At 38.7% G+C, this 12,143-nt stretch overlaps 1 protein-coding gene across 1 annotated transcript; it reads right to left on the bottom strand.

Annotated features, from left to right (window-relative positions):
- Window positions 1-210: 210 nt before the first annotated feature.
- On the bottom strand, window positions 211-1,331 carry LOC111900420 (dehydration-responsive element-binding protein 1D). Its single transcript, XM_023896308.3, has one exon. It carries the CDS (start codon window positions 1,121-1,123, stop codon window positions 326-328), a length of 798 nt encoding a protein of 265 aa, XP_023752076.2. The 5' UTR covers window positions 1,124-1,331; the 3' UTR covers window positions 211-325.
- Between the last annotated feature and the right edge of the window lie 10,812 nt (window positions 1,332-12,143).

Raw genomic sequence — 12,143 nt, 5'->3', positions numbered from 1 at the left:
ACACAAACATTAAAAAGTCAATTTAGTATAACACAAAAGGAGTAATGAATCAAATATAACTAGTTTATTTACATAACTTCAGAGTTTAATCAAACAATAATCTATAAAGAATATATTATAAAACTTTCTTTTAAAAAAGATTAAAATAAGTTTCTAAACTTCTCAAAGAACCAAATCAACACTTGATCACGTTAAAACTTCATAACTATATATTCTGTTAAAAAAGCCATTTAAAAAGATAATATAATAAAAAATGAGCTTCTGTACGTTAATTTTAACAAATATATATTGTTAATTAAATTGCCTCCATTGAGTTTACACGCTTTCAAATTGAGAAATTCCAGAGACACATGTCAGCATCTGGACTTTCCACGTCATCTGAACTCCATCCACGTAAGCAAGGAGGTGGAGGTATCAACATACCTTCTGCCATGTCAGAAATCAACCTATGCATGTAAAACACCGCCTCTTCATCCATATAACTCTCTACCTCCACCTCCTCCGCCATCGCCATTCCTTCACTCTCCGACAACGTCCCATCAGAACCCTTATCATCACTCACATCTCTCCTCCCATCACCACCGTCCTCCACCTCCTCCGCCATCGCCATTCCTTCACTCTCCGACAACGTCCCATCAGAACCCTTATCATCACTCACATCTCTCCTCCCATCACCACCGTCAACCTCCATATCTTTCAACCTAAACGCCTCCGCAGCCTCGGCTGCCGCGTTCCTGATATCAGTGGGATTATTGGTGATCGGCACAGGCAACCGCCAAACAGAATCAGCAAAGTTTAAACAAGCAAGGTTACCACGCAATGCCAAAGCTGCCACGTCATGAGCCCGGGCTGCCATCTCAGCAGTCGGGTACGTTCCTAGCCATATTCGAGTCTTTTTATTTGGCTCACGTACTTCACAAACCCACTTATTTGATCTCCTCATTCGGACCCCTCTATAAACTGGATGTCGGGTCTCCTTGAACTTTGTCCGACCCGCCCGTTTCTTTGGCTTAGTTGATGCTAGTATTACTCCATCGTGAGACCGGCTCATCCTATCGGGTCGGTTTAACGGACTTGGGTGGGAGTATGAGTTCGGGTCAGAACATGGACTTGGTGAATTCATTTCAAAAACAAAAAGTGCTAAGGTTTTTTTGTTGTTGACTTTTTGTTGACTTTTAAATGCTAAATTTTGGATGACTTTAGTTGGATATATATATACTGGGGGTGGCGCGATGCAATATGAGGAGGCACTCCGTGCATACGATAAATACGCGCACACGGACAAAGCCGGATATAGCAAAGGAGCACGTGTGAAGTGTGGTGTTAATTTTCCTTAGCATGCAAGTGTCAAAGCAAACTCTATACAAATTTTGTTAAATAACAATTTAAATATTTGTTTATTAGTTAAATTATAATTATATTTATATATATTAAAGAAGTATTCCAATATAATATTAATTATAGGTGAGCACACTTCGGTTAAATATAGCTATTGGCTAAAATGATCCGCAACCCACAAATACATTTTTTTTTCAATAAAGAAACCGAATGGTGCCAAATACATATAGCGGTATATTTTAAGGTTTTTTTTTCTACGCTTGCAGTATAGTTTTTTACTGCGTAATTTTAGTCGGTTTTGAACCCAATGCATTTTCTAAAACAAAAATAACTAGTGTCTTACCGGTCGGTAGACAAGTCGACAAATATACAACAATATATTGATATTAGTTGGTTTTATAGCATATTTCTTTCATTTGTTACTATATTAGCAATTAAATGACAAATCTATCTAATTATCTTTGATATCTTGAAATAATATCTATAAGTCTTGGATACATAAGATAAAATATAGAAGACAGTCAATTTAAGAATTAAAAACTAAAATATTATTCAATGTAGACCTGAAAATCAACATTATCAACTTATTGGTTCAAATAAAACCACCCACAAGGACAAACCTAGTAAAATTCTCTGGCGTATGGTACCTGAACAATAATGTGTTTCGCCATAAAGACAAAAAACATGAATGTAATATGTGATTTCATAAATTTAAATTAATCAAATTATAAATATATCAAAAAACTCTTATAAACTATTTAATCCAGTTTATAGTTTCAAATAACCTATTAAAAAAATGAGGAGTACGATGATATGAAAACTAGAAAGTGGAAAAGAAATGCAAGCTACAAAACAATGTTAGAAAACACTTTAAAACTAATTTGAAGTCAACTAGAGATATCATCTTTCGAAGATTCCTCACACAATCGTGGAAGTCGGAGCTTCAGTGGTGTTATTGAGGATCTGATATATGATTTTTTAAAAGAATCAATTTCAATAACAACACAAATATCCTAATTGTAAAAATCAATAATAATAATAATAATAATAATAATAATAATAATAATAATAATAAGAATCATAAAAATAACATAATATAACAAAAATAGGTGACAATAATCATTGATCATCAAATGGACTTTTCCTTGCACCTGGTTGAAGTAAAGAAATAAAACTTATAATAGACAAATCACTATCAAACGACTTTAAATATGACTGCATTTTTTTGCACAAATTTTAAAGAATAACAATGTAACATCCATAAATTCATGAAAAATTTAAACTATTTCAAACATCCGAAAACCACCATTTATTACAAATTGTTTTCAAATAGTTTAACATTAGAGAAACCCCAAAAATCATAATCATGAAAAACGAGGAGGTGCATGATCAAGCCTTCGCCTTGTCATGATCATCCGAAGTACCTGAAACAGAATCCACAACTGTAAGCATGAAGCTTAGCGAGTTCCCCCAAAATACTGCACAACAATAATACACATATAATAACAACATACTTTGGGCCCAATCCAACCATCAGTTGGAATGCCCCAGGCCCTCAAACATCAGGTTGGAATGCCAACATACTACGGGCCTAATCATCCACCGGGATGGTATACCCTCGACCCTCAACCATCGAGTTGGAATGCCAACATGCTATCCATCCAATCATCCATCAGGATGGAATACCCTCGGCCCTCAACAATTAGGTTGGAATGCTAACATACTATAAGTCTAATCATCCTCGAGATGGAATACTCTCGGCCCTCAACCATTGGGTTGGCATTGTTGGAATAGTGTCTAAGGCTGTAACTATATTCGGTTGTGCATGGTCCTTTTGGGTTGCCTTCACCATAGCAACTTGATAGGATGATTTATTAAGAGAGAGTAAATATTATTAATATATTATGTGAATAATATAATGAATAATATATTTGTTATTTGATTAATATATGTCATAGAATTAATTAGAATTAATTTGGTGACTTAAAGAGATTAATTAAATAAAGGGGTATAAACTGTCAATTGTTTGATAGTTAAGCTTTAGACTGTAAATCCATTTGGATATGGTTTGGACGGATTCTAAGAGCTTTAGGAAAGCTAAAATCGTCCATATACTTATCCATGGAATGGATTTGGATAGCCTTAAGAGAAGATTATCTGATAGGGACTTATCTGTAATCCTTAAGGAGTCTACAAGTATAAATAGACCCCATGGCTGATGGAATTCAAAAAACTTGACCTAAAGTAAGGAACCTCTGGTCGAATTCCTCCCCTCTCCTCTCTCCTAAATCATTCTTATTGCTTTTGGTGTTTGTAAGCCATTAGAGGAGTGACATTTGTGACTCTAGAAGCTCCAAAACCTCAAGATCAACAAGGAACTCAAAGGTATGATTCTAGATCTGTTTCAATGTTCTTGTTTAACCTAATTAGTCATTAGAAGTCTTGGATTCAAAGCATGTTTATTAGAAAGCCTAGATCCAAGCATTAGGGTTTTGCATGCGCACATAGGAAAGTTCTTATGGCTAAAACCCATCAGTGGTATCAGAGCCTTGCTTGGTTTTCTGTAAATTGTTGCTTGATTAACTGAAACAAACCTGCAAAATTCGATTTTTGGTTTCTGAGTCATGGACTCGGCGAGTCTCAAAGTGGACTCGGCGAGTAGGCCTGACTCGGCGAGTCCATTTGTGCACTCGGCGAGTCCAGGCGTCAGGAATGGCCAGATTCGGGATTTCTTTGTGTTTATCTTATCTTAACTTACCATAAACTAATTAGATCAACATTAATTCGTTTTTCTGATAAATATAACTATTATCTTGATCTAATTAAAGGTAATTATCAACTAATTAAATATTTAATTTCCTTATATGATAATTAATTAATTATTTTAATTATTTTGGTAATTATCTTAAAAGAAATCTTGAATAAATCAAATATAGATAATTAGGATATTAATTGTTAATTGGAATTATTTGTTATTTGATCCTCCATGTTTTAAATGATTAAAACCTACCCTCATGTTTTGAAATTTACCTTTGTGATTAAAAGCTTTAATTTAGACAACTTAAATTTCAAACCCTAGATTTTAAAAGTTTTAAAATACAACCCTATACTAATATGATATTACTAGAATAATATATATATGTATAACTAAATGCTAGTCTTACCGTTAGTAGGCCTCATTCACGAAGCCGATCTATAAGGTGGGTATAAGGTTGCGGCCTATAAAATGGCGCTTAATGGGTGTACACTCACACCCACCGCTTGCTTGATTGGTGGAGGGTCGTTAGCCGAACGGGTAGGATAGGGCAACCTCATCCTCTCATTAAAAGTATAATAAGAAATACAAAGTAACTACACATATCTTAAAATTTCCCAATCCTAGTTACTTTAGGAAAAGTGAATTGATGCAATCCCATGAAATTACACTTTGCACCTTGCTAAGATGTTGGTGGAGCGTGTGTGGTTTACCGGCACACTAATTGGTTCTAAGCGAAGGTGGCAAAGGGTGATTCGTTGTTTATCATAGTTCAATGGAGCGTGTGTGGTTTACCGGCACATTGAATAGGTGATTGTTACAATGAAGGCACCATGTGAATTTGCATGGTAATTCACACCCGCTTTGTGATCCTCGGCATCCCAGTCACAAACAAGAGGGGCATATCGAGATTTAAACATGCCATTGAATAGTTTCAATGAATCTCATCCGAACCTAGGAATTCTCAAAAAACACTTAGGACTAATAGTGTAAGCTTTTGATGGAGAATTAGTGAATCGTCATTCACTTACCTTCAATTTATTTGCATATTAGATTACGGCATCCCTTTTCTAGTATGTAAATGTTATTGTTGGATCCTAGCCCTAATTTTCTTATTGGGTGATAATTAGGGATTCTTATTCTAATCTATCTTTGTCCTTTTCTAATTGTAGATGTCGAACGCAAACAACGCTGCTGCTAGTTCTTTCACATTGATGAGCCTTTGCCAAAAGGTCACCTTCGATGGAACGAACTTTAGCGAATGGATAAGATACATTCGCACCATTGCTCGCTATGAGGATAAGGAGTATGTCCTCGATGAGAAGCTCGAGAAAATCAACCCCGAAATTGCTACTCCCGCCGAAATCACCGCCTTTGAAACTCATGAGCGAGATGCAACGAAGGTACATTGCATCATGATCGCCACCATGAACTCCGAATTCCAAAAGTCCTACGAGGACATGTACCCGTACGAGATGCACCAAGACTTATTGGAGAGGTACCACCAAAACGCGAGACAAGAAAGGTACGAGATTTTCACTAACATGATTTCCGCGAAGATGGGTCATGGAGAATCTCTTACCGTGCACTTGCAAAAGATGCAAAGGTATGTCGACCGCCTTCGCAAGTTAAATGTTGACTTCGGTGAGGATTTGGCGATCGACATGGTGCTTCACTCTTTGCCTCCGATGTACAATCAATTTAGGATGACCTACCACATGAACAAAGAAGAGGTCACCCTAAGCAAGCTCCAAGGTCTCTTGAGGGTTGCTGAGAGCAACTTCAAGGACAAGTCTGTTGCACCCACTCCCAATCCGCCCGCTGCTCCTGTCTTGGCTATTGGACAAGGGAAGGGAAAGAAGAGGAAAGCTTCATCGAAGAACTATCGCAAGGTGAAAGCCCGAGATGGTGCCTCTTCTAGTGGGACCAAAGTTGATCCCGCCAAGCCCTGCTCTAACCCGAAGGAGGCAGAGTGCCACCACTGTCACAAGATAGGACATTGGAAGAGAAGCTGCCCGGATTACCTGCAAGCAATCAAAGAAGGAAAGATCAAGCCATCTTTCGCAGGTATATATACAATCAAATCTAACGATTCTAATCATGCTATTTCTTGGGTTCTTGATACCGGTTGTGGTTATCACATTTGTTCTAATGTGCAGGGACTAAGAAGAAGTAGGGATGTGGAGCAAGGAAGGATCAATCTAATCATGGGGAACAGAAGATCGTCGCCTGTAACCAAGATTGGAGTGTATTCCTTAGTGCTTAGGAATAGTTTAGTTTTAGATTTGAACAATTGTTGCTATTTGCCAGAAATGGCAAGAAACATCATTTCATTTCATGGTTTATATAGACAAGGATTTAGATTTTCTTTTAATAATGAGAATGGTTCTATTTTGGCTTATCTAAATGGTGTCTTTTACTTTGAAGCTATACCATGTAATGGAATATATGAAACTGTTATGATTGTTGATGACTTTGGAAATGATGTTTTGAGTATTGATTCTTCCACTAGTATGGATAAAGCTTCCTTGTGGCATTGTCGTCTTGGACATGTCAACAAGAAACGCATAGCCCAACTCCAAAAGGATGGAGTGTTGGAGTCATTCGACCTTAGGGAAGATGACACATGCGAGTCTTGTTTGCTTGGAAAGATGACTAAGTCGCCCTTCACAAGTACTTGTGAAAGGGGCGAGGGTCTATTGGACCTAATACATACCGATGTATGTGGACCATTTAGATCAACCACGAAGGATGGGAACCGCTTCTATGTGACTTTTACCGATGACTATAGTAGATATGGGTATATCTACTTAATCAAGCAAAAGTCAGACACCTTTGAAAAGTTCAAAGAGTTCAAGAATGAAGTGGAGAATCAATTGGGCAGGAAAATCAAGATGCTTCGATCCGATCGAGGAGGAGAGTACCTAAGTCTTGAATTCCACGATTATCTCAAGGAGTGTGGAATAGTTTCGCAATTGACGCCTCCTAGGACACCGCAGTTGAATGGTGTGGCAGAAAGGCGTAATCGAACCTTATTGGATATGGTTCGCTCTATGATGAGTCGTGCTTCACTACCAATCTCTTTTTGGGGGTATGCCTTAGAGACTGCCGCCCATATCCTTAACCGAGTCCCTACTAAGAAGGTTGCCAAAACACCTCACGAGATGTGGACAGGGAAAGCTCCCTCGTTGACACATATCAAGGTTTGGGGTTGCGAGGCTTTCGTAAGACGAGATACTCACGACAAGCTTGAACCTCGAAGTGAGCGATGTATTTTCATCGGCTACCCGCAGACATCCTTTGGATATCTCTTCTATAGACCGAAGGACAATGTTGTCTTCGTTGCAAGGAGAGGAGTTTTCCGAGAGCGAGAACTCATAAGCCAAGGAGACAGTGGGAGGCAAATCGAGCTTGAAGAGATTCAAGAGTCGATAGATGAAGGAACCTCTACCGCTGGCACTCAACCCGAGGAGGAAACTCCGGTTGAACCAATTGACGAATCCTTACCTCTTAGACGTTCCGATAGAGTTAGAGTTCATCCCCAGTTCTATGGCTTTCATATTACTACCGAAGGGGACACGTATATTAGTGATGGTACACTAGTAAATCTTGATGAACCTAATAGCTACAAGGAAGCCATGGCAGGCCCGGAGTCTGTAAAGTGGAAAGAGGCAATGGATAGCGAGATCCAATCCATGTATGATAACCAAGTTTGGAATTTGGTTGATTACGTGCCCGGACGTAAGACCGTTGGGTGCAAATGGATCTTCAAGAAGAAGACCGACGTGGATGGGAACGTACACACATATAAAGCGCGATTGGTCGCGAAGGGCTTTACTCAAACTCCCGGAGTTGACTATGATGAGACCTTCTCACCAGTTGCAAAGATTAAATCTATTAGAGTGATGCTAGCTATTGCCGCATTTCATGATTATGAGATTTGGCAAATGGATGTCAAGACCGCTTTCCTTAACGGGAAGCTGGCTGAGGATGTGTACATGGCTCAGCCCGAAGGGTTTGTGGATCCGAAGCATCCGAATAGAGTGTGTAAGCTTGAGAAGTCCATTTATGGACTTAAGCAAGCGTCTCGCAGATGGAATCTTTGTTTCGATGAGAAAGTCAAAGAGTTTGGATTTGTACGAAGCGAAGACGAATCTTGTGTATATGTCAAAGCCAGTGGGAGTATAGTAAGCTTCCTCGTTCTATATGTCGATGACATATTACTCATAGGAAACGACATCCCGACTCTGCAGGAGGTAAAGTCCTGGCTCGGGAAGTGTTTCGCTATGAAGGACCTCGGAGAGGCCTCTTACATTTTGGGAATAAGGATAATAAGAGAAAGAAGTAAGAGACTAATTGGACTTAGTCAGAATACTTACTTAGAGAAGGTACTAAAACGTTTTAGTATGGAAAACTCAAAGAAGGGAGAACTACCGATACAAAGTAATGCCAAATTGAGTAAGACTCAAAGTCCGAGTACCGAAGCTGAGATAGCAGAAATGAGCCGAGTACCATACGCTTCCGCAGTTGGCTCAATCATGTACGCTATGACTTGTACTCGCCCTGATGTAGCCTTCGCTTTGAGCATGGTTAGCAGATATCAAGGGAATCCTGGCAAAGCACATTGGATTGCGGTGAAGAATATCCTTAAGTACCTTCGGAGGACAAAGGAATGGTTCTTAGTCCTCGGAGGGAGTGATGACTTGAAGGTGCGAGGGTATAGTGACGCCAGTTTTCAAACCGACAGGGACAACTACCGTTCGCAGTCGGGCTGGGTCTTTACCCTAAATGGAGGAGCAGTGACATGGAAAAGTTCCAAGCAGGAAACCGTAGCTGATTCAACGTGCGAATCAGAGTACATTGCAGCGAGCGAAGCGTCGAAGGAGGCAATATGGCTAAAGAACTTCATCGGTGATCTTGGAGTCGTACCTGCCATAAAGGAGCCAATGGAGATTTTCTGTGATAACGAAGGTGCGGTTGCCTTAACCAAGGAACCGAGGGATCATGGTAGATCAAGACATATCGACAGAAAGTATCACTTCATAAGACATCGTGTAGAAGAAGGACAACTCGTAGTTAAGAGGATATCATCAGAAGATAACCCAGCAGATCCGCTTACGAAGGGACTGAGTGGGGTTAAGCACTTGCAACATGCTAGGAGTATTGGGCTGAAGGATGATATTAGCATAGATTAGATAGTATTAGAAACGTGTAATAGATAAATGTAAATTGACATTTGATGATTAAATAAAGGAGTTTTATTTATGAGTAATGTTACTATCTTATGTTAATTGTTTAAGCTATTGTTTCACTTTGCATGTTTTGACTTCCAGAATAATTGAGGTTATTAGGAATAATCGAATTATTCAAATGGTCCACAATCGTTCATATGTTGGAAGTAGATATGAAAGAAGATTGTCGTGAATTGGTGTGTAGAATGTCTAAATGGTGTTAGACATAGCAAAGGATTGCTGCAACGTTCATGAGTGCTTATGAACTAGTTTTGAGCATTGGAATAAACCCGCGCTTGCTGGAATCACCTTATGGAATAAGATATAAAAGGTGATCGCAAGACGATAATATCATATAGTCTTAAAACCTAGATATATGGTTTATTATTTGTTAATTGATTGTACATTGATAATGCGAAAACGCATCAGTAACTTGGTGTTATAAAACGTATTGTTGTGTATAGTTGGTAAATGAATAAGTAAATGCATATAAGTCGAAGTTTATCTGTAACTTTTATCTAATAAGGTAAAAGCGATATCTCGGCCGCTCGATGATTTGATTTGACTTATGTGCCGGGCCCGGTCAGAACTGAATTGATGTGTTCGATTAAGTTCTATGTCAAATAAATCAGAGATCGAGAAACCTAAATGCTTGACTAACCATTCCATAGGATTGTCAGCATGATATCTAACATAGGACTGTACGTTCTCTTATCTAAAGGACAAGATTGATTAGATCAGAGTTGACAGCGTCTTTGAGAGCTACGATTGCAAACCGAATTGTACTTGTATAGTTACTAGACTTATCCAAGTGGGAGACTGTTGGAATAGTGTCTAAGGCTGTAACTATATTCGGTTGTGCATGGTCCTTTTGGGTTGCCTTCACCATAGCAACTTGATAGGATGATTTATTAAGAGAGAGTAAATATTATTAATATATTATGTGAATAATATAATGAATAATATATTTGTTATTTGATTAATATATGTCATAGAATTAATTAGAATTAATTTGGTGACTTAAAGAGATTAATTAAATAAAGGGGTATAAACTGTCAATTGTTTGATAGTTAAGCTTTAGACTGTAAATCCATTTGGATATGGTTTGGACGGATTCTAAGAGCTTTAGGAAAGCTAAAATCGTCCATATACTTATCCATGGAATGGATTTGGATAGCCTTAAGAGAAGATTATATGATAGGGACTTATCTGTAATCCTTAAGGAGTCTACAAGTATAAATAGACCCCATGGCTGATGGAATTCAAAAAACTTGACCTAAAGTAAGGAACCTCTGGTCGAATTCCTCCCCTCTCCTCTCTCCTAAATCATTCTTATTGCTTTTGGTGTTTGTAAGCCATTAGAGGAGTGACATTTGTGACTCTAGAAGCTCCAAAACCTCAAGATCAACAAGGAACTCAAAGGTATGATTCTAGATCTGTTTCAATGTTCTTGTTTAACCTAATTAGTCATTAGAAGTCTTGGATTCAAAGCATGTTTATTAGAAAGCCTAGATCCAAGCATTAGGGTTTTGCATGCGCACATAGGAAAGTTCTTATGGCTAAAACCCATCAGGCATGCCCCAGTCTATTGGCTTACGCACAAAGTAATAAAGCCTCAACCACCAATCACACATATGCACATATACCAGATAATCACATAATAGTCTAACAAACCGATCTACAGATTACTAGGCATAGCAACATCCTATCTACCATGATACTGATATAACATATCATAACAGTAACAAATCAGGATAACAATCTGAAGGGCCGACCATGGTGCCTTAGACCCTTGAGTATAGTGAGGAAAGCTCACCTCATAAGTAGTGCTGAATCAAGAAGATCAAATCCCAACTCTTAGCTCCGATCTCGATTGCCTACAACCACCATGTAACTCACTTCAATAAAATCCCAAATTACCAAAATACCCTTAAAGTCAAACTTAGTCAACCAAGGTCAAAGTCAACAGTCAACAGTCAAGTTCAACAGTCTATGTTGACCCAACTTGTCGAGTGCATCTAGCAACTCGTCGAGTTCCTTTAGTGTTCAGAAAACTGGGAAAAACCCTAGCCAACTCGCTGAGTTTGCTCAGTATCCAGAAGGCGGGAAAACCTGATCCAACTCGTCGAGTTGGCAGAGCAACTTGTCGATTTTTCCTAGCCTTAATGCATTTAGACACTTCCAAGCGAAACCAAAGCCCCAAACTATAGATCTGGTCTCTTAGGAATGAAATACCACATAAAGTTGCTAGCTTTACGTCCATGCATGGCATCAAGAGGGCTAAACACTCAAATAAGGCTTATCAAGGGACTTAGGACATGAAGAATGGCCAAGACTTGATAAAGTTTGGCAACTTTAAGTCTATGGAGGCCATCTGATGTCCAGATCTGAAGTCTTAGCTTCATGACATGCTCAAATCCAAGATTGACTAAAAAATCAGCTAATAATGGCCATAAACTTTCAAATGATGAGATCTAGCAAAGGGACGGTCAAGGTATCGACTTTATACCTCCAAGTGGCTGCAACAACACTGAAAATCTCGGATCTAAAGCTTCTCCCTTCAACTTGCACCACCAACTTCAAGCTCCTTCATGAAAAGCGCCAAAGAAAACTCTTTAAGCTCACACACACTCAAAATGGGGAAAGAGGCACGGTTAGGGTTTTCTATGGACTGAGGGGACGATGAGGGAGGCTAACAATGGGTCATAAGTTCTTTAAATAGGGTGACAAACCCTTAAAATTAGTGTTTTCATGTTTAGCCTTCAACTCGTCGAGTAGACCCTCAAAGATGTGTAGTCATTAAAACTCTACACGACGAG

Source organism: Lactuca sativa, chromosome 6 (genome assembly GCF_002870075.4).
Source record: "Lactuca sativa cultivar Salinas chromosome 6, Lsat_Salinas_v11, whole genome shotgun sequence".
NCBI classification, from domain to species: Eukaryota; Viridiplantae; Streptophyta; class Magnoliopsida; order Asterales; family Asteraceae; genus Lactuca; species Lactuca sativa.
Note: the sequence above shows the minus strand (reverse complement) of the source record. Positions and strands in the feature narration are given on the sequence as shown.

Bases quoted from the DNA above. Each gene is read 5' to 3' on its own strand.
- LOC111900420 (XM_023896308.3), bottom strand. From the start codon at position 1,123: ATGAATTCACCAAGTCCATGTTCTGACCCGAACTCATACTCCCACCCA.